General features: G+C 40.5%; 1 protein-coding gene across 1 annotated transcript in view; it reads left to right on the top strand.

Annotated features, from left to right (window-relative positions):
* Nucleotides 1-27,567, top strand: part of poln (polymerase (DNA directed) nu) — a 78,385-nt gene that overhangs the window by 10,134 nt on the left and 40,684 nt on the right. The window contains exons 5-18 of the mRNA XM_085451042.1: nucleotides 35-1,272; nucleotides 2,481-2,599; nucleotides 5,225-5,986; nucleotides 6,386-6,555; nucleotides 6,651-6,763; nucleotides 7,255-7,391; nucleotides 8,566-8,634; nucleotides 8,720-8,780; nucleotides 9,041-9,105; nucleotides 13,421-13,504; nucleotides 13,662-13,757; nucleotides 15,649-15,705; nucleotides 16,135-16,191; nucleotides 18,561-18,626. Of these exons, the coding sequence (XP_085307168.1) occupies nucleotides 35-1,272; nucleotides 2,481-2,599; nucleotides 5,225-5,986; nucleotides 6,386-6,555; nucleotides 6,651-6,763; nucleotides 7,255-7,391; nucleotides 8,566-8,634; nucleotides 8,720-8,780; nucleotides 9,041-9,105; nucleotides 13,421-13,504; nucleotides 13,662-13,757; nucleotides 15,649-15,705; nucleotides 16,135-16,191; nucleotides 18,561-18,626 (3,094 nt within the window). The remainder of the gene's footprint in view (nucleotides 1-34; nucleotides 1,273-2,480; nucleotides 2,600-5,224; nucleotides 5,987-6,385; nucleotides 6,556-6,650; nucleotides 6,764-7,254; nucleotides 7,392-8,565; nucleotides 8,635-8,719; nucleotides 8,781-9,040; nucleotides 9,106-13,420; nucleotides 13,505-13,661; nucleotides 13,758-15,648; nucleotides 15,706-16,134; nucleotides 16,192-18,560; nucleotides 18,627-27,567) is intronic.

The raw sequence follows: 27,567 nt of genomic DNA, 5'->3' as shown, positions 1-27,567 counted from the left end.
AAAAATTGTTTGCTTATTTTCTTTTCACTTGTAGCTCAACAAAAGAAATCAGACCACCTTTCATCTTGAATATATTTCCAGACGATGAAGCTCCTGACATCATGCTTCCAACAACAGAACAATCTAATTGTCATAAAGAGGAGCCTGCTGCAGTTTGTCATCCAGTATCGTCGTGCCTTAAAATATATGAAGGGAGAGAAAGCAGGACATCAGGTGCACAGACAGAAAAGGTTGGTAAAGACAGCTGGCATATTGCCACAAAACTACAAGACACCAGAGCTCCAGGAAGTCGATTAAAATGGAAGCAGCCTCTATCTGACCCCACTGAAGCAGCCAGTGGTGGAGCAGGAGACAGAGTTGTGCTATACCAGCAGTTAGAATCTGAAACAATCAACACTGGAAGGGCACATCTACTCCCTAGTGTCTTTATTACAAGACAGGAGAACTGTTGTGATGCACATTTGCCCAAGTTGATGAGAAATATAGTTGGGAAGGAAGATGAGGTGCTGATAGCAGATACAGAACATATCACTGAGCTGGGAACCAGACAGATTTCAAACATATGCCGTGAAATTCAAAACGCAGTAAATGAAGCTGCAAGGAAAGAGAGAGAAAATCGAGATGTGAGTGCACTTCATGCAAAAGGATCTGCCTATGAAATGGAGCGAGTTGTGCCTGTGAGAACCATTGAAGACACCACAGTTAAAAGCCATTTGAACTCATTAGACATCGGAGACGATTTTGTTGACAGTGGCACTAAAAGAGAAACACGTGGGGAGAATGAAGAAAATGGTTTAGAATATATAGTCAGTGCCTCTGAAGTCAATACTGAACACTCCCTTGATACTGAGAATAAAGCAACAACAGTTGAACATGAAAATCCACAAAAGATCTCCATATCTTTAGGAAGTGGACTCCAGGATGTGAGCCACTGCTACACTGAAAAGCCTCAGAACAAGGGTCAGATTGGGACCAACACAGCAGAGAACGACCACACTCAGGAGCAGCCTGAGGCCAGGAGCGTCAGCCTCCAGGACAACAGTGCTGAAAACATAGAAAAGACAGAGGTGATGGAGGCCAAAATGGAAGCTACATTTCAGAATAAAACAATGGCAAACGCTAATCATCAGATGGCGCAGGGACAGTGTGAGACACATAATGGAAAACTTGCAGAGTTTCTCGGAATGGACACTGAAGAGGGAAAAGGGGGAGAAGACAGAGAGGCAGAGGAAGTGGCAGCTGTGGACAGTGATGTTGACAATAAATCTGCAGGTAAGTGTGTTGCTAGTGATGTTTCTGTAATATGATTATCCTGACATTGAATGGGGTTTACTTATATTGGGTTTACCACCGATTTTTACCTTCATAATGGCTAATTTGAATAGGTTAATTCAAGGTTTACGATTGTTATGCTCAAAAGAGTGGCAATCACAAGATTAGTCCAGTCAGGAACAGTATAGTCAAAAGAAGAGAGATATTTCCATTTGGGTTAATATTTGTTGTACTAAATGGAGGCAGGAGGAGCAGCAACGTAAACAGAGCACAGGAGCTGGTGTGGAGATGGCTTGTAAAGTGACTTGTAGATACACAGTAACTATACAGACTAAAGCAGCTTAAATAGCATGTCCTATTTGTTACAATCGGAAGTATAACAGAGGATTAGGTGATGTCTCAGGTGGAGTTTTGGCTAGCCTGAAATAAAACTATGCTTGATTTTTATAATCACTATCAGTGACACTGTCATATCTGTTGAATATGTTTGTTTCCCCTAAAACTCACCCCAGAGAGTGTGCGTTTAGATTTTGAAGGGCCCTGAAGAGACTATAAAGTATACGTTTGTATAACATCACACAAACAATATTTGACATGTAATTAAAACGAAAGAAGTTCATTTCTCAGTTCTATAGAGTGTCTGCCGTATGATTTAACCTGGAAAAAATGAGATTAAAATAAAACTTGGGCTGTTTTAGCTATGGTTGGATTAGAAAAAGCAACTCTAGGGGGTGCTAAAGCTCGTAAAGTTGTGTCAGACATCAGTTCCAGTGGCTCTCAGCCATTTTTCTTTCTTTGATTTGGCACTGATGACATGGCAGGGCTGAAGAGACTCAGCACTGATGGGAGACTTTGTGCCTGCTCACATTACAGCTGCATGAAGGTGCTTGAGTCTCAGCTGCAGAGACAATGCCGAGTCAAGACCCATTGTACACACACACACACACACACACAGGCACACACACAGGCACAAACACTCTCGAACAAATTGGAAGTTGTGTCGTAGCAAAACGTCAGCTTGATCTTAGCTAAGATTTATAGTGTTGCCTGACCTTGTCCTATCACACACTGCTGAGGTGCCACACACACTGTGTAAGCATCCATACATGCTGCCTCAAACATGCTTACATAACAGAACTGGTTTATTGATTGAGGACTGACTTGAAAAGTGATGAACAGATGAAAAATGCTCTAACATCCTCTCCTAGGGAACTCAGAGGGAGAAAGGGCTGCTATGCCAACATTGTCCCAGGAGTGTGGGGCTAATTGGTCGTGGATTAGAGCTGCCCGTCTCAGTAGCAGCCAGCAGCAGCATGACAATGCAAAAGTAAGTTTCATAAGAGAAATGTTGCAAAATTCCAAAAACTGCTTTACATTGCAACCCTAAGTAATGCTCATAGGGCATAAATGCTGAGCTTAATTTATGCCTACTTAGCTCACATAATCAGTAAGATGGGAAGAGGACATGAAGTGTTTTGCCCATAACAAATCCGCTTTGACACTTCAGTTGGGTAGAAAGTGTACTTGCTAAGCTTTGTTGTCACTTGCAGTCTTTTACTTGTCCTTTTTCTTATACGTTTAACTGATGTGTCTTTATTTCCCCGTTTCTTCCGCTTATCTCTGCCTCTGCTTTTTTCACTGAAAAACTAAAAAGTCCTAAAATTTAAATACGTGCTTTCAGGTTAGACCAAGGCTGCTGTGTCTCTCATTTACATAGATATAAATGTAGCTAGTGTGAAATAAGAGTTTTGTCAGCAGCACTGCAGCACACAACAAGTAATGGGTCTCCACTGAGTCATAAAGACCCGACAGAGTCGTAGTCCATGATACATATTAGCTGAAAAAGGAGAGCAAACTGCAGAGAGAAAGTGCTATAAAGGGAGTAAGGGAGGTGGTTGGATGGATGCATGGATGCATGGAATGTGGAAGAGCTAATGAGAAGGATGCAGCAGGAGAAGGAGAGAAAAAGAGGGCAGGACTTTACTGTATTGCTACAATCAGCAGCAGACACAGCAGTCCATTCTCCCTCTCTCTTTTCACTCTCTCCATATGCATCAGTACTGGGCTATGGGCCACGGTCTGCCTGGGTTTTCTATCTATATCCTGTAGCACAGCACCCATGAGGGGGGTTCATGACTTTGTCAGCAGGAAAACGGGTTGTGTTTACAGGGAAATGAATGAAGTCTCTCCTCAGGGAGCTGAATCACAGGAATTCCTACCTCCCGGGTCGACAGCCAACAACCTGCAGAATTATGCACATAAATACAGTCACATATCATCTCTGAAAATCCTCAGAAATACCCATCTCTCTATCGCTTGTCAAGACTTCAAAGAACATTTGCACACCTGGTGCTTTTGGATAAAAAGAAAGGAGTTAAAGATATGAATAATATACATTTTTTAAAGATGCCATTAAAGTTACAGGGAGGGGAGATTGTACTTGTGGTAGATGGGACTTGGGGATCATAACAGTTTTGATGTTATGATCATTTGTACTGATATATTGAGTTCAGCGTATTCACATTGTATTTTTTTGCATTGAACTTTATAGATGTAGTTTTCAGGAATAGTTCTCGAGGCTTCTTGAAGGACATTCAAACCTCAGCATCTTTGGATGTTCTGGATGTTGGATGTTCTCAAGATGATCCCACACTGCTTCAGTAACGTTGAGGTCCAGGCTCTGGGGAAGCCAATGACTGAGCGTGTTCCGTAAATGTCAAAGTTGGGTTTGTCACTCCATAAGACCTTAGATTTTCACTATTTTCAGTCCAGTTCTTGTATACTTTGACAGACCACAAACTCTTCTCCCTGTTTTTGTTCTTTAAGAACAGCTTTTTGGCAGTTGCTCTTCCACTGAGGCCATTTCTGATGCGGCTTCAGTGACCAGTAGATGGATCAGCTGAAGGATCTCTCAGCTTCTGTGGCAGGTCTTTGCATGTCAGTATATGCCAAGTTTCCCAGCTTTTTATTATCTTGTTGGTGAAAAAAATACTATTTTTAAAAGCATTTTTCATCAGTTCCAGTGAAAAAATTGAACAAATACCTCTTTGTGACAGGCTGCAAATATCAAAAAGAGCCTAAAGATGCAGTTTCATTCTAATTTGTCCATCATGTGTAGACAAAGCTGACTCTTTATGCTTAAATTAATGATACTTGGCTTAATACACAAATAAAGAAACTTGGTCAGTTACAAGGACTAGGCTGAAAATATGTGAAAAAGCAGCCAAAGAAAAACTTTGGGAGACCTTCAGAAAGTCTGGAGAACTATTGCTCAAGACCTCTTTAAAAAGTTACAAGAAAGTCTGGCTCCTTGGAAGGAAAATATAAAGAAATGAAGAGTGACACAAGTTTTGCACGGCACTATTTAAATATAGACGATAAATACTGTATATTTATTATATGTATGCTGCATGCAATTCAGCTCTGGTACATTAAACCCTTTTTAATGTAACTATTTATAGTCAAACAATCATCGTCATTCAGCCAAAGAAGCAAAGTAGAGCTGCTATTATTGTGTGTCTGTGTGTGTGTCTGCTTTTTTGACCCTGTCCCAGCTTCAGGCAGGTTTGTCAGACAGTATCGCGGCTGTGTTTCTGTCTGGGACACAGTGCTCAGGGCTGACTTTCACATCCTTCTTTCTTTGGCTTCTCTCCTCTTACCCGTTTACTTTTCAGGCCTTCTTTTTTATGCTCTCTCTCACAAACTGTGTGATCCTGCTACGTCAAAGCGCGAATGGGAATAATTAAATTACGTTTCTATTCTAAGTGCTAAAACAAATCATGTCCAACTAGAAGTTTTTATTTCATTCACTTCAGTCCTCTAAGTAGTGAAGTATTGATGTTCTGTGTAACAAAACCTGCAGGGACAGCGGGAGTCTATTTCAAGTGCCTGCTTCTTTTTTTCTGTGTCCTTTGTCGCTCTCTGCACATTATTCACCTTTTTTGTTGCTTAGACCACTAATGGAAGCACCAGAGGGAGTAGCTCGAGCTTGGTACTGGCCCCAACAATCACTGTTGCGCCTGGACAAATCCTCTTCTCAGTGCAGGAATTGACTTCAGCTGTTGTAGCACCGAAGAAAGAAAATCGAAAACTAAAAAATTCTCCAAGTCATCCTTGCATGAAACTTTCCTTCCCCCTAAAGAGGAAACGTGAAGCATGTCAGCACGAAAACACTGACCCTCCTGCCAAAATCAGCCTAAGCAGACGCCCTCCAAAATGGGAGCCTCCTCCACAAGAGAAACCAAGGGAAGGAAGAGTTAGGGAGTCAAAGAGTGCCAGAGAACCACAGGGGAAAGCAAGTCCTTCACATGAAACAAGAGCAGCGTCTGGGGCGTGTACACATCTAGATGCCTCAAACCCAACTCAGCAAAACAGGCAGAATAAAATGGAAAAACTATCAAGGGAATTACCAGGGAAGGCTTCCATTCACCCCCCACTTTCCAAACCATGCAAACCCAAGCAAGCTGCATGTGAAACCAACCCCACCACAAGTGGGCCCAAAGGTTTCCAAAAACTAGTTAGGAACAGTGAGCCGCCGACCCAATCCAAAGCTGGCTGTCTGGCTGCAAGCTTGACATGTGACCCTAGAGTAAAGTACTCTGGAAAACTTAAACCAGATGAGAAGGTGCAGATGCTTGAGATCGCTGGGCAGGCTAAGGTGTTGGTGCTAACAATGGTGTACCAAGATGGAAGCACTCAGTTAGACGCAGAACAGGTAAGGACGCAAAATGTTTATGATCTACGCAGTCATTAGTATGAAATAACATAAATACGTTAAGATAAATTAGGATTTGTGAACTTGAGACACATTATTTCATTGCGGGTAACTTTTATTATCTTATAGATCAGGTCCTTAATGCTGATTGGCTAAAGTCTTCAAGCTCACTTCTGCATTCTCATGCACCAAACCTCAGATTGCTGAAGGTTGCATTAATTAAGAAAACCAAAACTGCATCAGTCAGCTAACGTTTACATCTTTAGCGGCTCAGAAAACTGGCTGAAGCTTGCCCTGTGCCTTTCATCACTGTGTAAACTGTATACTCTTGTTGTTTGCTTCATCATTAACTTGCAGCCCCTGTGCTCTTGTAATTCTGCTTTTTGTTCCCTGATATAGAAGCTCACTCCACCAGCGTGTGGCCTCCTCATACTAATGAAGAACGAACTGGACTGCAGCACGCCGGAGGGTGCGCTCGGCCCAAACGACACTCTGGTCTACTTAAAACTAGAACACACACCTGCATGGGCCCAACAACAAGTCCATCAGAGCCAGCAGCTCTTTACTAGGTCTGTGCTTCTATATATGTGTGTCTAATCGAGATCCACATTCGCAAGTGTTTGATACTAAAGCAGGAGTACTTAAAGGTGTGTGTGTCCCACAGAGATATGCTGCTACAGGTGCTATCGAGATGTCAACTGGTGGTGTGCTATAAATCCAAGGATTTGCTACGTACAGTTCTGCAGTTTTACAGACGAGACCTCAGCTGGAAACAAGGCATGACACAAAAATAAAAACAGTTTCCCTAAAGACCTTCACGCATGTACACCTGCTTCTAGCTGTTTATGCACAACACTGCTTTGCAAATTCATTGTCAACATCCACATTTATCAAAGACTTAAGTAATGCCCCTATCTGTTTCTTTATTCCACGTAGTCTAGTGTCAGTAAACCATCCAAGCCACAAACAGCTGGTAGAAAATTAGAGCTTTATTCAACAAACATAGTAAAAACACATTATGGAAGCAAGGCAGCGTGGCGCTGTTGGAAAATGTTTCCATTAAAGAGCAGGAGTCATGAAAAACATACACTGGACACTTAGATGCTTGCACACGACTCCTACAGCAAACATATTTGGTCATATACAATGTGAACACATCCCATATTTTATTGGTGTGACTTTATACAGTATTCATATGCCAGTCCCTGATCAGTGTGGAGGAAACCAAATGCTGCTCATTATCATGATGAGCTTTTCTCCCTATGCAGTGGCAGGCTGTCATATCCAGGACCCACAGGTGTCAGGGTGGCTGCTGGATCCCACAGACCCGTCCTCCTGCTATCAGGAGCTTCTCCATAAATACTGCAAAAGACCCCACACATTACCCGCCCTGGGTGCCCAGAAAGTAAGCTTAAGTCTAAATTGGCATTTGTTACACTTGACTGCTAAGTAATGTTTCTATAGGACAAATTCTTAGAGCTGGAAGTCTTGTAAGCAGCGTTTTTGGGACTACAGCATCTAATTATTGAAAAATTTAAGGTCCACTGGAGTGCTGCAAACCTGCTTGGATCTGGACTGAAGAAAATCCACACGCCCTATATTTATGAAGAAAGTTTGAATAGTAGAAAATAAAAACAAGGACTTTAAAACAGATCTGTGTACAACTTTTATGAAACATGAAATGAGAAACATGAACAAGCTAAAATGAGCCTGAGAGAAACTCCTTTGGACATATTCAACAAAAGCAGTTTTCTGGTAAGCTCTCTGCTCAGTGAAGAAGATATGAAGGGGGCTGAGTTATATTATGGGGCTGTTTTACTGGATGGGGTGCATTAACTCATTAAAGGTGTTATACAGTGATGCTATTGCAATCCTGGCTCCTTTTACAGTATAATAACCCACCACGTACATCTTAAACTGTAACATCAGTTTGTTCTGAGGCTGCTCGCTGTGTGTGCTGATCAATCTGAAGAGAAGAATCTGACTGTAGTACAGCACCTGTGTGTGTGTGTAACATAGAATAGGTCAATTCAGGACTCTGTGCGGACGTCCACGTGTCTGTCAGTTTTTTGTAACTCCATCTCGCAAGCAGACAAATCATGTTGAAAAGGGACATTAAGAATGAGTACGACGAGGGCACCTGCAAACAATTATAATCCTGTTCCTATCAAACTGAACAAAACTGCATCAAGGACGCTGGACCAGACTTCTGGCTATGGATTGTGGAAGGCTGATTAAGAGCCACAAAAGTGTGCGATTGCAGTGATTGCCTCAAGACGTTTGTGCCACGAAATGTCAGGTCTCGATATTTTTGCCCATTTCATTTTCACGTGAAAATTAAAAGGTCTGTTTTGTTAAATGTCGAATAGAAAAGAAGGTGATGCTAGTTATACTTTGACACCAAAGGATTTCAGCAGACAGTTGATGTTTTCATGTTTTTGGTGTTGTTTTTTTAACTGAAAAGATACTAATTTTAACTATAGAAGAAACCATGACTCACGAAGTACTTCTACACAACAAACCTGAATCATGTTCCTCCTCCCTTTTCTTTTTTCTCTCTTTGTTTGTGTCTCTCTCAGGTTTCTCAGATTATCTCAGGTCTCTGTTGGCTCTACAGGCTTAATATGAAGCTATGCTCTGAGCTACATGTAGGTAAATGCTCACATACAAACATGCACACACACACACACACACACACCAACAGATTACCTAACTGATAATTTGTGTGTCCAGAGCCAAGGGCTGTGGCAGCTCTACTCAGATATGGAGCTGAACATGATCCCTGTTCTGGCAGGTGAGCACTGCTTTACTTTTTTCCCTCCAGACACTCAGAATTGTTTTAAAATACAACGAAATCTTCTCACAGATTCTTCACCCCACACCCTGTGAGATTTATTGTGAAAAATATCCCTGAATAAACAGAGTAAAAGCATGTAATACTGGATGACAATTTTTTTATTGGGCTCTTCCAGTTTTCTATTTCCACAATAAAAATCTGTCAGCTGTTGAAAGATTTGCTGTTAATGAATCAATAAATTCTTTTTCTTGTTTCAGCCATGGAGAGCCACCGCATCCATGTTGATAAGGAGGCACTAAAGAGAACTTCAGACTTGCTGGGGGTAAGATGGCAAAAAAACTCTGTGGTAAACTGAATGGTTTGACTGGTAGATCTTAAACTTTCACAGTCAGAGTTATTAATAAATAAGAAAAAGATTTCTAGAAGAAAAATAACTACTGCCAGGAGTTATTGGCCTTTGCAGTAAATGTTAATCCCCAACCAGAATACACTGATGAATCAAGATCAGTGCAAATATTTGTAAAAAGTGTGTGTTTGCATGCTGTGTTTTAAACAATTCAACCATTATTTCTGTGAGTTTGTGAAATAAGTTACAGACTAATGCAAAACTGGACATCCAACAAAACCCATTGGGCCAATGCATTAGTTAACATTCATGATATATACTGTAGATATTCTGGTTTCTTTCTTATGTTTAAAGGCTGTTGTGTGATCATACCAAATACGATACTGTATGAAAGGCTTGAAAGTCACCCCTTATATCTTTATGTTTTGCTTCCAAGGAGCCAGCCTGTCCGCTCATTTTTAAAGTGCTGTTGAGCAATAATACTGCAGGCTTTCTGAAGGTCTTTCAATTTTTTTAAAGTAGCTTTTTCACTCATTTTCAGTCAATTTTGTTTTCTTTAACCTGTTAAATCGTTCAAGCACAAAAGGACACCTAACTCAAGGGATGAACTAGTGTTGTGCCCATACAGAAAAGATAATTTAGCAAAGACCCAGTTTTAAATGTTTTCTTTAGGCATTTTGCTGATCTTCAAAGAGCTATTAGCTGAAAATTTGGAATATCTCAGCATGGTGTGCAGCGCCTCAAAAGACGTGTCAGGCCTAAAATGCTATCTACTTCAGACGAACAGTATGTGAAAGTTATGTTGTTAAGAAATAGGAAAAATCCAACAAAAACCTGACATAGGAACCTCGGGTCCTTCAGTTGATCCATCTACTGGAAGGGAACTCATAAGAAAAGGCTGAGGTATGTCAAATTACACAAGAGCTGAAAATCAATGGTAATCTAAATTGTCATTTTTTGGTTCATTTTATCCTCCATATTTATGAAAGAAGTCAGGAGTGAGGTACAAAAGTGAGCGTCTACAGACATCAGTGTGAACATTAAATAAATCTCTGCAACTTTTTCCTATTTTCCTAACAAAATATAAATAAATAAGTTCAAGACTTTCACACAGTATTTTAATACAGGCCAAGCTTAGTGTCTGGTTGACTGGGTCAGCTTGGATTTGTCCTGAGTCACTCTGAGTTGATTGTATTTTAGTCTGGCTGCTAAAGCATAGAGCTGTTGATTGATGCTGTATCAGCAGCGATGACAGTAGCAGGATATGAGAAACAGGACAGACCTCAGGGAAAAAAAAGAAAAAACAAACAAAAAACATAAGACAAACAGAAAAATGGTATCTCGTTTCCTTCTTCTGAGCAGATTTCATGAAGTGTGGGGTGGATGTCCTCTGGGGGCCTGTCCTGTTTACACAAAGAGTAAAAAACAGTTCTGGAGATGAAATTTGAGAACTGTCACGGATGCACAAAGATGTAGATGCAGATGGCATGGACAAACACACGCACAAAGAATACACAACATAGTCAGTTTAGTTTCAACTCACAAGTCTTGCAAACAGCAGCAGGGTTGTTGTTGTGGAGGCAGTCTTGATAGCTCTCTGTGTTACTATAAATAGGACGGATAGTCTGTCTCTTTCCTTTAAGAGGCTGTGCTGCAGAACGCCTCTGCAGAGACACGCACACACACGCGCTGAGGCACTCAAGTTTTTGAGGCTGTGGCAGAGTTGTGTGTAAATACATTTGTGTGCCTTTTTGTGAAATGTCTGCGTGTGCTGTCATGTGTGTCCAGACTCTGTTGTGCTGGATGTTGTTTTTATCTGAGCTGTCAAGTTCACCTGTTGAAAGACCAACCAGAAAATCCCTCCTGTCTATCAGGCTTCATCTTTCAAAACATACTCACCTGCTCTTTTGTCTCAAATTGTGTTTGAGAACAGCTCAAGAGATCGCAGTGAAAAAACTGTACACACTGTCCACGGTCCTGAAGTTGTAACCATTTAAATTTAAGTGTAATAAAACTTCAATCTAAGGCCGGAGTATTATCAGGATGCTCTCCTTACAAATACTGACAGTACCAAGATCCAGTTTTTGCCGTTGCAGCGTGTTTGTAAATCTGACCTTAAGACAGCTATGCATGAACAAATGTCTGCAAACCTCAATGAACTGAAGCAACACTGTAAAGAAGAGTGGGACAAAATTCCTCCACGATGATGTGACAAAACTGATGAAGCAATACAGAAAGTGATTACTGTAAGTTATTGCTGTTAAAGGTGGTTCTACAAACTACTGAATCATGGCATTCATTTAGTTTTTCACAGGACTGTGTGAAGGTCAGCAGTTCTTTTGTGCCTGACATTGTCCTTTATTTTCAGAAGGGCCTCGTCTGACGGCACATTCCTCTCAGCAAAGGGACTGATTTGTCTCCAGATTGATATAAAACGAAAGTATGCCATTTCACAGTTAGGTTTAATATCCATTTTCCCAATATTTTCTTTTTAACAATTCTTTTTATATAAAACAACAAAAAAATTTTCTTTTTTAACACAATTGTAGCATTTCTTTAAAAAAAAATCTCCCAAAAAACCAAAATCAAAATTAATCTGTGCGCTGATTATTGTTCTTCTCCACTCTACATATGTTTAAAAAGTCCCTTAAGCTTTCTTCCACCTTGATTTAGATGCCATCTAGTTCTTCATTTCCATCAAAAAAGTCCACGTCTTGATCCACATGGTGTGAAGTGCAATAAAATATTGCCCTACAGAGCCCTGTGCCTTCTGTATGTGTGCCTTTGTGTGTCAAGCAAAGTACTAAGGGGCTCCCATCCAATATTGATGAGGCAGTCTGGTGCCTGCTCTGGGCAAGAGAAAAGTGCATATTTTGGACTTTAGGTACATGTCTGACAGCTCACCCCAATTTTTCTCCTTTCATTTTCTTTCTGTCCCTTCGTGTTAGTCTCTCGCCACACTGCTGTCCTTGATTTTGTGCCACAGTTGTTCCACTTCCTCCTACCTTTTTGTCAAGTCATGTCTCTGAACTCTCCTTCTTGTTCCAAATGCAATTTTGTGTTAAACATGTTCTCACCAGTTCATGAATAACCAGTGTTACTTCTCACATTTTCCCCCATGTACCCACACCAGTGTTTACTTCCCAGTTCAACTTTCTTTCAACTCTTCCAATTACCCATTTTTTTGTCCCATATTCCCAAATCCGTCACTCTGCTGCTCTTTCAGACTGTTGTCTCTCATTTCATCAACACATTTACCCCGATACACTCCGCCTCGTTTCCTCTCGTCTCCGTTTCTCTAACCTCATTCCCTGGTTTGTCTGTCAAGTGCTTTGTTCAGACTTGCAGTGAGCTGTGATGAGGGTGTCGTCCCCTTCATTAAAAAAACAGCTCAAAATCTTCACATTTAGCTTAAATATTGTATAAGAATGAATTTCACGCCTTTATGTCCTCATTTAAATCACAATCGCGTTCTTCTCGGGATTCATCCTCTTTGCATCTTCAAGTTATTTAATAGTGCTTCTATCTTTCAGTCCTCTCTTCTGTTTCTCCATTTTTTCTATGCCAAGTCACTTGTTTGCCCCATTTCTGTAGCGTAGTTTCTGTTTTTCCCCCTCCTCTCTTTTTTGTGCCATTTGTTTTCCATCATTTCCTCTTTCTATGTTTCTTATGTTGCCCTGGCTTTCCTGCGGCAAGGGTTTTTTCTAAAACAGGGGTGGGGAAATCCAGGCCTCAAGGGCCAGGGTCCTGCAGGTTTTAGGCATCACATGTGTTTCCCATGGGACGGAAAGGTGTAGGAAGAAGGTCACCTAGTAAGATACAGAGTGTAATAAATGACTTCCTGTTTCACATATACAGTCATGTCAAAAAGAAACTAAGTAACCCTCTAAGATTTAGTCATTTGTAAAACCATCTTTAGCAGCAATAACTTGAAGTAACCACTCATTATGTCAGCACGGGGCCATCACAGCACTTTGATTCTTTTCTTTTTCAGCCATTCTGTTGTAGTTTTGCTGCTGTGCTTGAGATCATTCTCCTGTTATCTGTCACACATATAGCCTCACGTTTGACTCTAGAATATTTGGTATACAGAGGAGTTCATGGTGAACTCAGTGACTGCCCCTCCACCACCGTGCATGACAGTTGGTTTTCACCAAGCGTGGTGTTCAAACATCTCCGCTTTGTTTTTGTCTATCCAAAGTATGTTGTTCTAGAGGTCTGTGAACTTTGCTGACCTGATCCGTGCTGCCACGTTCTGCTGTGATTTTGTCTGTCTTTCCAACTCTGTCAGACTAAACTGAAGCAACTGGAGCAGGAAGCACACCGAGCAGCTGGACAAATATTTCTGTTGACCAGCAACACTCAGCTACGAACAGTACGTACCTTCATGTGTACATCTGGATACTGTGTGCAGTATATGGCTTTTCTGTGTCTGTGTGTGTGTATACCGTGCATATGCAAACGTTTTTATTCTTCTACGCTTTGCGTCTGCTTCATGTTTTGTGGATGTTGTGGATTTACAATGTTTGTAGATTCTGTTTGAGAAGCTGCGTCTTCATGAGCGCTGCGAAAACAAGAAGCTTCCCAAGACCATCGGCAAACAGCAGCAGTCAACATCCGAAGCTGCAGTATGACACACACGTGTATAGACACAGACAGATATTTCAGTTTGACCCTCAGTTCTCTGTGAATCCAAAAATGTCTTTAGATTAGAGACAAAGATTTATTTTTTTCATGTTTAGATGTTTCCCCTCAAACTTCAGTGCACAGTCACTGTTCTTAGTCACGTCTCTATCTCTGTACAAATATACATGAGCTGCTGCTTGGACAGATTTTATGTCCACCTTTGTACTAGCAGTCAATCACAGCTGACGACCGAATCGCGGAATAGTTTCATCGGCTAAAGCGTCGTAAGCAGCGAGCCTCCTGATTATTAGCCCGACTTTTGTTGCATGTCAGTCTTTGGTTCATTTTACCCACATTTTCTGCCTATTTGAGCTTTTGCTATCTTTTAAATAGTTTTATATGTAACAGCCCTCTTATAAAATTCATCTGTTCCCAGCTTTTAGGGCTTTAATACGTGTACCTCCTTCTTGTATGACTTTAGAATTAAAAAGAAGGTGATATATACATTATGTCATTAAAAGCTCCTTAGTTATATATAGTAGCCCTAATCTGGCCTCCTGGTGGTAGTGTGCTAACTTAATGGTGAAAATGATGTAACCCTCCCAGGAGAGAAAGTCTAATGGATTGAATGTAGACTGTTAAGGAGCAGAAGATTGACAAGCACTCAGGTCTGACCAACTTGGTATGTGGCAAAACCACTTAACTCTAAAATTTGTATATCAAATCATGAAAACAAGAAATTGCGCTCTTAAATCAAAGGACCTAACTCTTGAATACCCACCAAGAAAACTGTACTATAATACAGTGCGTGCCCAAACATATTCATAGCAGTGAATAGAGAAAAACATCTGAAATTACCACCAATAAAGATCAATGTGGACAATTTTATAGTAATTATTATTATTTGTTAATCACAATTATTTGTTAATTTTAGTGAAAAAACATTTATATTGCACTTTGATGTAAATATAACACTGCATTCCTGCTATTGTATTCATGTTTGCATCAAAATAAAATTGTTCCTTCTTGTTCACATGCAATCATCTTTTTGAAGAAAAATCGAAATTTAAGCAATGTCATGATTTTACACTTTTCATACCCAGAGAACAGACAGCTGTCTTGTAAAGATTTATTTACAAGTGTGATAAAAGCAGCGATAGACTGTGGAAGAATGGACTACTGATTTAGAGAGTTGCAGCAACTGAAAAGGTTTGAAAAGGCTGAGGCATTACTGGAGAGTGCAGAGAGGCTGAGCTCGGGAGCAGGTCGGAGGCCCGGGGTGAGCAGCTGGGTATCAGTGGAGAGTGGGCAGACAGGCTAGTCACAGATAAGACTGAGAAATCCACTGGCAGTATTTGGGTGTGTGGGTGACAGAAGCTTCGGTCAAGGGAACACTGGCTGACTTTCCAAAAACAGGCAACATGCTTCAGGCAGGGAAACTGGGAGAAAAACAAAGACACAGGGTTAGAGGCAGGAACAGAGAAACAAACACTAGACTGAGTGAGCCAAGATACCACAATTGTGGACATAATGAACTGGCACATAACAACAGCCAGACCCTGTCCTTAAAAAACACAGCCACAATAAAGGGATTTACAAGAGGTGTGGAAGCAAGCTCGTGTAGGGCAGCACAGACCAGCTGAAGTCTGCATCTGAAATAACAAAGCACAGAGGAACCTGCCCCAACCCTAACAAAACTTAGCACAAAATAATATGACTACTTATACACTGTACTGCATTCCTGTTAATTAAAACCGCTTTACAGAAAATTTTGTTCATGTGCATGTCCTAGAAGCAAAATATAAAGACTTTCAATCGATTTTCTTTTGTACCTGACACGAAAGGCACAAAAATGCAGCTTTTCAGTCTTTGTCTCCTTTCTTTTTGTTGCAGTTGTTGCAGCTTCAGGACCTGCACCCTCTGCCAAAAATAATCCTGGACTACAGGCAGGTCTGGCATGTTCATTATTATTATGAATCATCATTATTATGAAAAATGAATGAATGGGAAATTCACTTCTTGAGCAGGAGCCCCTAAAAAACTAGGCGGTCACTGTTGAGCTCTGTAGAAATCAGTTTAATTTTTGTCAGTCAGAAAGGATTATCCAGGTTATGTTCATTGGCCAAAATCACAAATCATTATATGATCATTATATAATGATTATACAGTTCCACTACCAGATGAGACAAGTGGGACTTCTCTAACCAATGGGTGTGTTGTTTTGACCTTATCTGTCTTTTATACTATGATGTTTTCTTCCCAAGTTATTAAATCTGTTCTTTTTAAGATGATCATTGTTTAGCTTTACCTTTTGGGGGTTACATAAGGTATAGAGATAAAGTGTTTTATTGTAACAAATAATTGCATTGTTGTTCACAGGTTCGCAAAATCAAATCTACTTTTATTGATGGGATTTTGTCGTGCATGATGAGCAAGGTGAGTCAACTCTGTTTATACACTATTTTGCTAAAAGTATTCAGTCACATCCAAATCATTGAATTCAGGTGTTCCAATCACGTCCGTGGCCACAGGTGTATACAGTCAAGCACCCAGGCGTGCAGACTGCTTCTGCAAACATTTGTGAAACAATGTTTGTTCCTAGGAGCTCAGTGAATTCCTAAGTGATATGATGCCACCTGTGCAACTCCAGGCCTGAAATTTCCTAGCTACTAAATATTCTACAGTCAGCTGTTAGTGGTATTATAACAAAGTGGAAGTCATTGGGAATGACAGCAACTCCGTCACAAAGCATTAGGCCACATAAAATCACAGGGCCAGGGATCAGCCCTGTGCTGAGGCACATTTTGCTCAGACGTGACCAACGTTCTGCAGAGTCTTACAGACCTCTAAGCTTCATATGGCCTTCAGATTAGCTCAAAAACAGTGCACAGAGAGCTTCATGGAACGGATTTCCATGGCCGAGCAGCTGCATCCAGGCCTTATTTCACCAATGTCTTCCTGCAAGAACAGTCAAAAATTCCCGTAAGCACTCCTAAACCTTGTGGAAAGCCTTCCCAGAAGAGTTGAAGCTGCTATATCTGCAACAGGCAAAACCTTATGGGTTAGGAATGGGAAGTGACTCAATTTTATATGTGTATGAAGGCAGACGAGCAAATATTTTTGGCAGTACATCCCAAAAAAGTTGCTTGTTTTCAACGGGTCAAAGCGTTTTTAGTGGGAGAAGCATTTCATGACTCATCCAAGTTACTTTTTGGAATTTCCTTAGATGGATGATTGAACATGCATCTTTTTGCAATACAAACTTTCTACAAAATGTATAAAAGGTAAATGTACTCAGTCCACTGGCACTCTTTTTTCTTGATGTGGATTTTTTTAGACTTTTTTGTGAGACTGAAACAACAAAAACTCGAGAGTGAAACCAAAGGTTTAGAAGTTGCTGCAGGCTAGAAGGACTCCTGCAGCTCCCACAGCTTTTGTTTTCATTTGCTTACAGTTTGCTGCTGTGTCAGTGCACTAGAACAGTAATTTATGCTGCTGGACAAACCCGTGTTTTTCCTCTTCACCTTTTAAATTCAGCTGCCGGTGTGAATGTCACCATCTCTCTGAGGCTGTGACAAGATGTGGTTTCACAGCTCCTGAAACAGAGTCATCACAAGTGTGGATGAGCTCTGCTGTGCTGACTTATTAGTGAAATAGTGAAACATGTTGTCTGAGTTGGACTCTCGAAGCTGTTGGTCTGTTTTATTGCCACTGCTGTATTCATTTGGCAGAAGAGAGATGTATCTCTGTGCCTGACTGTCCCTCCACATGGGCCTCTTTCAAGCCTCGTGCATGGGAGCAGCAGCTTGTGTTTGTCAATCTGTGCTTACTCAACCGTGCAAATGAGTCTGCCTGGTGTTCTCCAAAGCTTTTTGGCTTCGGATCATCGTGATTCATTTGGCGGCATTTTGGAAAAAAGCTGGCAACAACAAATGTATACAAATTTCTACTCAGTCATAACTTGAGTATTTGTGGTTTTATAAAATAGATTTTTGTAAAGTGTAAAATGTCACAACTACGTGGACCCTGTGGCTGACACCACAACATCGAATGACGTTTTATTCGCACTTACAATAAAAAAGAAAGATTTAGGAAAACCAGAAAACACCACATCCGAAAAGAAGGCAAGAGTCAGAATGGAGCCACAGTTGAAAGACTCAGATGCCAGAGTTGGATTAGACGTAGATATAAGGAGTAAAGAAATGAGGGAAGTAAAAAAGCCACATGAGGAACTAACCTTGAGAGTGAATGTGAATAAATTCTGACAGACAAACAATGAGGCACAAGCAGTGGAGATCACTAAAAGTGAATGGGGGAAAACTAAGAATACTACAGAAGCCATACAGACAGACAGACCATGAAATAGTAGCAAAGGTCTGCTGCGTGGGACCTTAGCTACTATATGCTGTAATTATCTTGTCGTCTAATTTATTAGGTTAATAGGTTTGACAGTGTGCAGATGTTTGGGTTACATAACTACACTGCAGTCTTGAGCACTATAGTGTTGTTTTTGTTGGTGCTGTTGATGTTTTGTCCTGCTTATTGCAGCAACATAACTGGCACCCTACTCTGCAAGCAGCTTGTTCAGATTGGGCATGACACTGTTGAAGGCGTGTGGGTCCAAACACGGGATCAGAGTGATCAGGGCAATCAAGACCGCAGCTGTTGTTTTCAGGCTGTTTTTGGCTATATGGAAACATTAGTGATAACATAGCTGACTGAAATGTTCATGTGATAATGTGTTAAATTTACAGGTTCTCCCTGTTTTTAATTCATATTTGACTCCCTTTGTCTCTTCATGTCAGAGCTACATTTCCTCTACGTGGCACCAGACCAGTGTTGTGACTGGGAGAATCTCTGCAAAACACCCAGTAAGTCAAACTTGCCTTGCATTCCTACCCATCTCTCCCAGCCTTCATTGCACTGGAATTAGTTGATACATCTTGGACTGTTAAAACACTGCAACAGGATTAAGCATCCTTGGAGGAGCTATCCATGGTTCTGAATTGGGAAAATTCAGCGCACTGAATTGGGAAAGTTTCTTTCTAAGAGTTCAAGGCACATGCATAGAATACCTAAAAGACCACATCAATGTGCATTAATAGAAACAGAAACGCTGGATTATATCTATGAGAAATTAAAATTTGGCATTTTAATGACTTACAGCGCAAAATATTTTTACATTTTTATGGAGTGAGGAAAGCCTTTTTCAGAGCTTTTTGCTTAAAGGATTTAAACAGAAATAATATTTGAAAAATCTCACGAAAGATTTGTACACACACACAAATCTTCTGCTCGTGGATTTCTAAGATCCTAACAATCTTCTCCTTTTTGTGTCCTTTATAACTAAGCTTTCATTGGCTATTTCTTTCTGGCTTTCTCCCTTGTCAGAGAAACTCCTTAAGGAAGCTGACTGCATAGTAATTACATGCTCAGTCGTGAATGCTGAGTTCTCATAGAAACAGATGTTTTGGGATTGTTGTGTAACAGCAAGCTGGAGGTTTCTATGAGCAGAGTTTTTTATGAGGTGTAGCTGAGAGACAGCAGCTCAATGTTTAAAACATGAGTGTGAATAAAGGGGCGGGTGTTGGACGCCTGGCTGATAGGGAGCATGTTGAGTTAGAATGGCTTTACAGAGTCAGAGAAATAGTCCTGCTGAAATATTCATACATCCTGGAGCAAAGAGCAGGTGAGGCACAAAGAGGAAGACTTCATTCTAAGAAGACATTCGTTTTTTTGACGGAGTTGATAATTATCATTTTCTTACTGTTATCCTCTATGGTATGAAAATTAGTTAGAAGCTATATATACCTCCCCTTTTTATCAGGCTGTCGTTGGCTTCAGTTGTCTTTGCAATATAATATTCTTGGTAGAGATATTAGAAATGTGGTCTGTGTAACTAGTAAATCAAATATGAGGCCTAGGGGCCAGGACCAATGCGTGAAATGGGCAAATTCTGTCCACTGAATGACTTTGCAAAGTGTGAAAACTGCAGCGAGTTCGTTAATTATTCAGATTTTTCATAAAATGCACTGGCATTCATTCTGTGGTGATGTCAGAGCTAATGAAAGTTAAAAGTGCTGGATCTGGATTTGTTGTTTGAATCAAAAAAATGTTAAATACTTTATGCCGAGTGTGTGAAGTGTAATGACAGTAGACTCAATCAAGTAGAAAACAGATATAAATTGTTGATTTTCTGAATGTAAGCAGTAACATCTCAATAAAGAAACTGGTGTTGTTGATGTTTTTAAACTGACTTAAATTATTATGCAGTGGTTTTCCTGGCCTAATTCACTTGTCCTGTCAGTCCACAGAGCATTTTGCCCAGCCTCTTTCTTATTGCTGAATCATGAACTCTGACCTTTACTGAGACACGTGAAGCCTCTGGTTTTTTAATGTTGTTCTGGGTTCTTTTGTGGCCTCCCGGATGAGTCATCGATGTGCTCTTAGAGTTATTTCTGGAGGCCGGACACCCCTGGGAAACTTCACCACTGTTCCAAGTTTTCTCCATGTGTGTTCACTGGAGTCTCAAAGCCTTTGAAATGGTTTTATTGATAGATGTCAGTGACTTTGTTTCTCAAGTGTTTCTCTAGATCATGGTGTGATGTGTTGCTTTTTGAGCTCTTTTAGCCTGCTTCACTTTGTCAGACTGCTTCTCTTTAAGTGATTTCTCGATTCAGCAGGTCTGCCAGTATTCAGGCCTGAGTGTGTTTAGTGAAAGTGAACCCATCTTTCCAAAAAAAAAAAAAAAAGTGGTTAATCACAGTTAATTCACGATTTAACAAGAGGCACAAATTAGTTTTTCACACAGTACCAGGTGGGTTTGGATAACTTTTCTCTCTTAATCAATGCAATCACCATTTAAAAACAGCATTTTTTTATTTTTCAAGTTGTCTTTGTGTAATATTAACATTTTTTGATGATCTAAAACATGTAAGTGTAATAAATATGCAAAACACCAGGAATTCAGGAAGAGAGCAAACACCTTTTCACACCACTGTTTTGTTCAGTTTCAAAGCCTGTGGTAACCTCGCTAAAAAAAACTAAAGCCTAGCGTTTTAGGCAATTATCCAATTACAATGTAATTGGTACAAAAGTAAAGGGATACCCAGTCCTTTGTAAGATTGCACACAGATGGTGCTGAGGTCATAGATTAATGAAGAAAAAACTCAGAAAATTATAGTTGTCGCCCAGTACTCTTTGATACAGTTTTTTTATTGAATTGATTCTTTATATTTGTAAGTACAGGTACATTAAGGTGACATTTTGAAATAACACACACACTATCAGTATTAACAGTGAAGGTAAACACCCTCTGTTTAATAGTTTGAGCCAAATGCACTCAGTGCTTTTTCTGTAATTGTAAAGCTTTATTTCTGTAAGCCTGAGAAGTAGGGCTGGGCCATATCATACCGTTCACGGTAATACCGGTATAATGTTGGGCAACGATAAGAAAATGAAATATCGCGATAGAATATGGGTAAAATGCGCATGCGCAGTGCTTTTGTTTTCATACGCACGTGGCGGAAAAAGCATGGCGGCGACGAAGAATGAGAAGGGCGAACGAGGATCATTGAATGAAACGGATGAACCAGAGCTGGTTTGGCTTTCGTCCGTCAGATACACAACAAAGCACTATTTTTGGTAGAGCATGCTAGTGGGCTGTTGTTATTACCGTGTCTTTTGGAAAATACGGCACACTTTAAATCAACCCTTTGATTTCTCTGAAAATCGACAGTTCCCCTTACCTTATAATCCCGTGTGCTTTATGTATGAATTCTGGTTGTGTTTACTGACCTCGAAACGATTGTATGTACACGGCGCTCGAAAATCTGTCAAATGTTTTAGTACGATTTTGCTAAGCTACGAACCCGCACCACTTGATGGATTGTCGGAGTGTTACGGCCATCGTAGGCAGGAGCCTTGCAGAGTGATACGTACAGTGCTTCAACATAAAATTACCGTATTGTGTGTGTATAACCTCTTTTTAAGTTTTGTGGATATTATACATGGTTATGCTGAGGACATGTTGGCCAATTCCCACTGGAAATGCCTTTTGGTTAAACTGTCAGCAAGGAATTTGCATTTACACTGTTACATTTTTATGTAGCTTTAATGCACATAAAAAACAGCTGCTTGTTTAAGTGAAAATACATTGATGGGGTTCTTTTGCACTAATAAAGTTGTGGAGTTGTAAAGTACTTTGTCTAGTGTCAATTATATCGTCAGTTATATCGTTATCGCAAATTTTCAAATGTATATCGTGATAAATATTTTTGGTCATATCGCCCTGCTCTACTGAGAAGCTGTGCTGATGGCTTTCTTTGATTAATTTAGCAGCATTTCTATGTACTGTTGAAAAGCATTTGAAAAGTCACATCATCAGTTTCAGTGGTTCATTATAAAAGCCAATTTGAAGGCTGCATATGATCGAATTGTGGGAGCGAAAATAAACTTGACGCTATGACAATGAAATAATAAATATAAATAAAAATACCTGTAATAAATAATATTATAAAACAGACAACTGCAAAAAAGTACTTCGACTTCTGTCTCGGTATGGGGAGGTCGATAGCTCATTTCAACAATACTCAGCTGTCAGGCTCCGCTGGTTCTTCTCCTGTTAGATCCTCTCCAAGCCTCAAAGACACTGAACTTTTCTAATCTCACCGGGCAAATTGTGAGCGATGTGAGCTACACATTGAATTGATTGTGCTGCTACTAAATGATATATGTGACTGTGGGCGGCTGTGGTTTATCACTGCTCTGTTCCTGCTGTTACTCAGATGTGGGATTTGGTTGAGCATCTTATTAAGCGTGTGAATGCTTGTGGTTTGTGCTGTGCGCCAGTGTGGTCTTTAGTGATTTTATTGTACTGTGATAGTAATTTGTTCCCAACAATAAATAATACAAAGCAATATGGATGTGCCCATGTTATGTGGAAGTTTAATGACCAAATGATTAAAGTACATGCCATGTATATTTACTCTTGTTTTCCTATTTCTATTGCTACAGAAATAGAGGTCATAGTGGCCTTTGCTTCATGTTGTCCTAGGTTTTTTTTTGCCATGTTTGCTTCCAAACTCTTGCCACAGCCAGTACATGTTAAAAATGCCCAAGGAATTGTTATGCTATGCTTTTCCCTCAGAATACTAGAAGGTTACATCTGAAGCGTGAATTGTTTTAGTATATGTTTTAATGTTTATTAATGTTACAAAAAAGATAGTGTGCTCGCCTGTTTTTTTTCTATAACCATCATCCTGAATCCAACACTGTGGCTCTAAAAGCCTGACAGACACTAGCGATACTCATCTAACAGTCATGGATGGTGGACGGTGGGCACTTCCTCCTAGAGTGCAAAATTATCCACAACATCATAAAATAATTCACTTTGACCACTAAAGGGTGTAAAAGATGGATACAGCCAACATGGAAGTGCTGGTATTCCTCTCTGATCAGTACCAGGGGGCAATACCTGTGGTTACAAACAAATGTTCTCTCTTGTAGAAGAGTATGAGAACATGGCCCTCTGCCCCGACCTCTGTAAACGCTTTTGTGATGACTTCATGGGTCATTCTAAATGTCAGAAATTTCACAGTTTGCAGTTTTGATATACCAGTGGTACTTTTTTTTAAGCGAAAACACAGTTTCCACTGGAGCACACATTAGTAAAGCTGTTCCTAAGCTACAGTGATAAAAAGACTCAGCTCAAGGCTTCAGAAACTCATGGTGAAGTAACAATGGCTACCGCCATCTTTTATACTGTTTATGGTTTGACCCAATCACAGAAGCTTATAGCAAGATATACGCCAATCTTTGAGTAATACAATAACAGCGCAGTTCAAATAGGAAATATCAGTATATTATGGTAATTTTGCACGTATTTTTTCAGCGACTCCCTTTAGGTGTCGTCACAGCATATCATCTGCCTCCATCTTACTCCATCCCTAGCATCCCCCTCTACATGTCCTCCTACATCCATGAATCCACTCTGTGGTTTTCTTGTTGTCTGGAAGCTCCATCTTCAACATCCTTTGCCCAATATATCAACTATCCCTCCTCTGCACATGTCCAAACCATCTCCGCCCTGCTTCTCTTTGTCTCCAAACTGTTCAGCCTGAGCCGTCCCTCTTTCTTTCGATGGTAGACCCCAGGTATTTAAGCTCATCCATCTTCAGTACCTTTACTCCTTGCGTCTTCACCTTTCCAATCGTCTCCTTCTCATTCATACATGTATTCTGTCTCATTTCTTGCTGATTTCCTCTTCTCTCCAGAGTATACCTCCACCTCTCCAGAATTGCTCTCACCTGCTCCCAGTGCCTGTGTACACGTCACGCTGATGGTTGAGATCAACTATCTTATACTAGTTCCTCTAGCAATGCAGATCTAAATAGTCTGGGTAACCCTATTTGATGTTACACATACAAATAGGTGCAGATATAAGTTGATATAAAATATCTTTTTCATCTTTCTTAAAATGTCAGGTAGTCTGTAGCAGAGCATGGTGATAAATTGTGCTGCTAGGTTTGAAATAAGAATCTTTCTCCATCAGAGAGCAAGAAGGAAGAAACTTCAACCCTCCAGAGTCAAACTTATTCTGGCATAATTTAAGTCAGCTCATTATTATTCTCATCATACTGGAGAGCAGAATGTGCTGGGCGTTAATTGAAGACTCGCTCAGTGATCATTAACACGTCACATCCCACTGCTTTTAGTGGAAAAAGGTTCAGCTTGTAGTTGGTGTTTAAGGTAGAAAAAGACGTTGCTCTGCCACTCTCCGCTCTGCACACACATACACGCACATATTCAAATGAGGAGCGTTGCAGAGGGGGTTTCGCTTTCATCTGTTGTGGGTTCAATCACAGTGAAGGCTGTCTGCAGTAACAAAGGGGCGCCTGAATGAAAGCAGGACAGCTATGAAACTGGTGCTGAGTTTAAAGCGCAGCGAGAAGTGAGTCTTGCTGGAGAGACAAGTTGGCTCGTCTGTTTTTATCTGCTGAAAGCAAAAATATGTTTGAGCCTCAGTGCTTCTCCCGTGTCTGTGCCATGTCTTTCCTTCTCTCATTTGTTATGACTCTCCTGGTCCCCTTCTTCCTGCTCCCTTGTTGTTTAAGTATGTTTTCTTTGTCATTTATAGTCTCCAAGTGGCTCTTCTATCCACGTCTTTCTCTTTCTTGTTCTTGCTTTGCTTCTGTCTAACGCTCTTTCCCGCATGTACTCGTCCCCTTATATTAATAATTTTTAACATGGTGAAACCAAAGAAGACAAATCCCACCGCCTCCATCCCCTCCCTTACCCTTGGTCTTGCTGGTTTCAGCTCTAAGAGAGGAAACCATAGTTCTGATTGAATCTACTCTGCACTGTATCAGCTATCCTTTTGTGTCCCCTCTTCTTTTTCAAAGCCTTTTATGGGTTTTTAAAATTTATACACTCGTGGCACCCACAAATGCATCAAACATGCTCACTTACTCATGCAGATCCAGGGCAAAAGAAAGATGTAAACACTCTGTTCTGCTTCCATTTTCTATTTTTTTCCCTGTTGTTTGCTCAGAGGCTTCAAAGTAACGGTTTCTTAAATTTTAAAGATAACATTACTTTTTTTTCGCCCCCTAACAGATTGTGCACATTTACCTCCTCATATCATAACCTAATCAATCCAGTGTCTCGGGTACAATTATATGATGCAGTCTATCTCAGTCGAGATTGATGATTCATTAGAAAAGAGCTGCTTTATTGATGTTGTGTATTTGGTGTTAAGACTGTGCAGCCGTGTCTGTTCCCATAGTGCCAACTAAGTTTCTTCCAGGGCTTGTCAAGCAGTTTAACCTTTGTTTAAGACCGCTCTGCATTCAGTCGTTAAGTGTTTTGCACAGGCAGCTCTCTCAAGGCTGAACCAGCACTTCACTGAAGTGTGCGTGATGTTCTTTGCTGACACCAGAGTGGTTGGAAACACAAAGCCAAACATGCAGGGATACGTTTTTTTTGCATATACTACTACACACCTCTATTATTTTATTTAACTTGAAATTACAGCAGGCAGTATTGCAACCCATCCTCTTCTTTGTCTTTGTCTCTGTCTGTGCATTTAGTTAACCAACAAAAAGAGGTACCAGCAAATCATCAAACTTTGACTCCATAAAAGACTGACGGTGCATTTCCGTCACCGCACCGGGCAGGCAGACGGTGAAAGCAATAACTGGGACAACGTGATGTAGGATTACGATCATGATATAGTAGGTGTATCTACCAACAATCTTGGACGAGTTTGAGTCTCAGTGACCTCGATCTCGGAGGTCAAGTTTTCTGAAAATCTTGTGAATGTGATAACTGAAGGAAGTCACCTAAAATGTTCTAATCGACATCATACGTACGTGTGTGTGCTCAAATTTTATGGAGCTTGTCAATCATCAGGGGAACTGCCAACAGTGCTCTCATCTCAGGCTGTCAGGCACTGCCATTCTGTCTGATGCCACTGATGTCTCCGAATAATGTACTAAGTAACCTTTGCCATCAGTGCCTTCACACAACAACCAGAGGCAGGATAAATCAGCAGTCTGTCAGCCTGGGGACTCCTTTCACTTTCTGGTTAGGCGCGCTGCATTTTGAACTTTTTTAGCTCATTTATTTTGTCTTCATCGTGGTTTGGTTTGGTTCAGATAAAGGTTGTGAACTAGGTGAAAATACACCAGTGTTTTCTGTTGTAGACTTGATTCTGGTTTATTTAATATTCTGAGTTTAATTGTTACAGTTTTGATCTATGTTTGTATTCCCAGGTTTGTTATCTAGCCTTAGGCTTTCTGTCCTCATTCCCGCTCCTCCTGTGTCTAGCATCCTGCAGCAGTAGCTCTCTTTGAAGTCGGTCTTGTCTCCATGTTAATTTGTCTGTTTCCCGCTCATGTTTCTGTGTGGCCTGTCCTGTCTGGTAAGTCCTGTCTCTCGCTCTCTCACCCTTGTTCTGTCTTCTGTAATCCTACTTACGGTTTATTAGCAAGAATGACCAGCTCTCACTAGGCCAGTATCAGAGAATCTAGGATTGGCAGAAGCCCAAGGTATAAGCATAAATAATCTGTGTGTGTCTCGCTCCCTCTGTTCCCTGTATTTAGTCAGTCTTCCTCTAAATGTGTTGTACTGTTTTACTTTGATAGTCTCCTGTGTTCAGCAGGTTCTGTTTTGGTTCCCTGTCTCGTTACTTAGACTATGTTCAGCTGTGTTCCCACCTGTGGTCTGTTCCCTTTTTGTCTTGTGTATTTAATGTCTGCGTGATCTCCCTCAATGTTTGTGTTCTGCCAGTCTGTCTGTTAAGTTTAGTTTCTAGTATTTTCCGATTTTTAGTTTCTTGAGTTTAGATTTCATCTCAGTGAGTCTTGCATTTTGGCTCCATTCCTGCCTGCCTCACACAGCCATTAAGACACCTCATCGTTGATCCTACATTTTGAAAAACAGCACTGTAAAAATGACTGAGACATCAAGGAAAAAAGAAAATTTGGAGATTCCAGCAACGCCAGTAAACGCCTGGAAATTAGAACAGACTGGGAGAGTAGCATGGCTTCACATGATTTTACTTGTAAACTTGCAGTCTAAGAGAAATAAACTTTATTTACCCCTCTGTCCATCACCTCAGTATCCAGTGGATGGGTCTTATTTTTAGGAGTTTGCTTTTCTCCTCATGTTGAGCAGATGGATTCTGGTGAATGTGTATTTGTTGCAGTGTCACTGTGTCTCAGCATGTTTGTGCTCGCACGTAGCAGGCATGTGTGCGCACAAACACGCCTGCGTATTTTAATGTGTGCGCGTGTTCTGCAGTGATTCATG

This window comes from Copadichromis virginalis, linkage group LG3 (genome assembly GCF_057382275.1).
Source record: "Copadichromis virginalis isolate Kocher_CV1m ecotype Utaka linkage group LG3, C_Virginalis_male_GT1.1, whole genome shotgun sequence".
NCBI lineage: Eukaryota > Metazoa > Chordata > Actinopteri > Cichliformes > Cichlidae > Copadichromis > Copadichromis virginalis.
The sequence above is the reverse complement of the archived record's forward strand: the minus strand, read 5'-3'. Positions and strand labels throughout refer to the sequence as shown.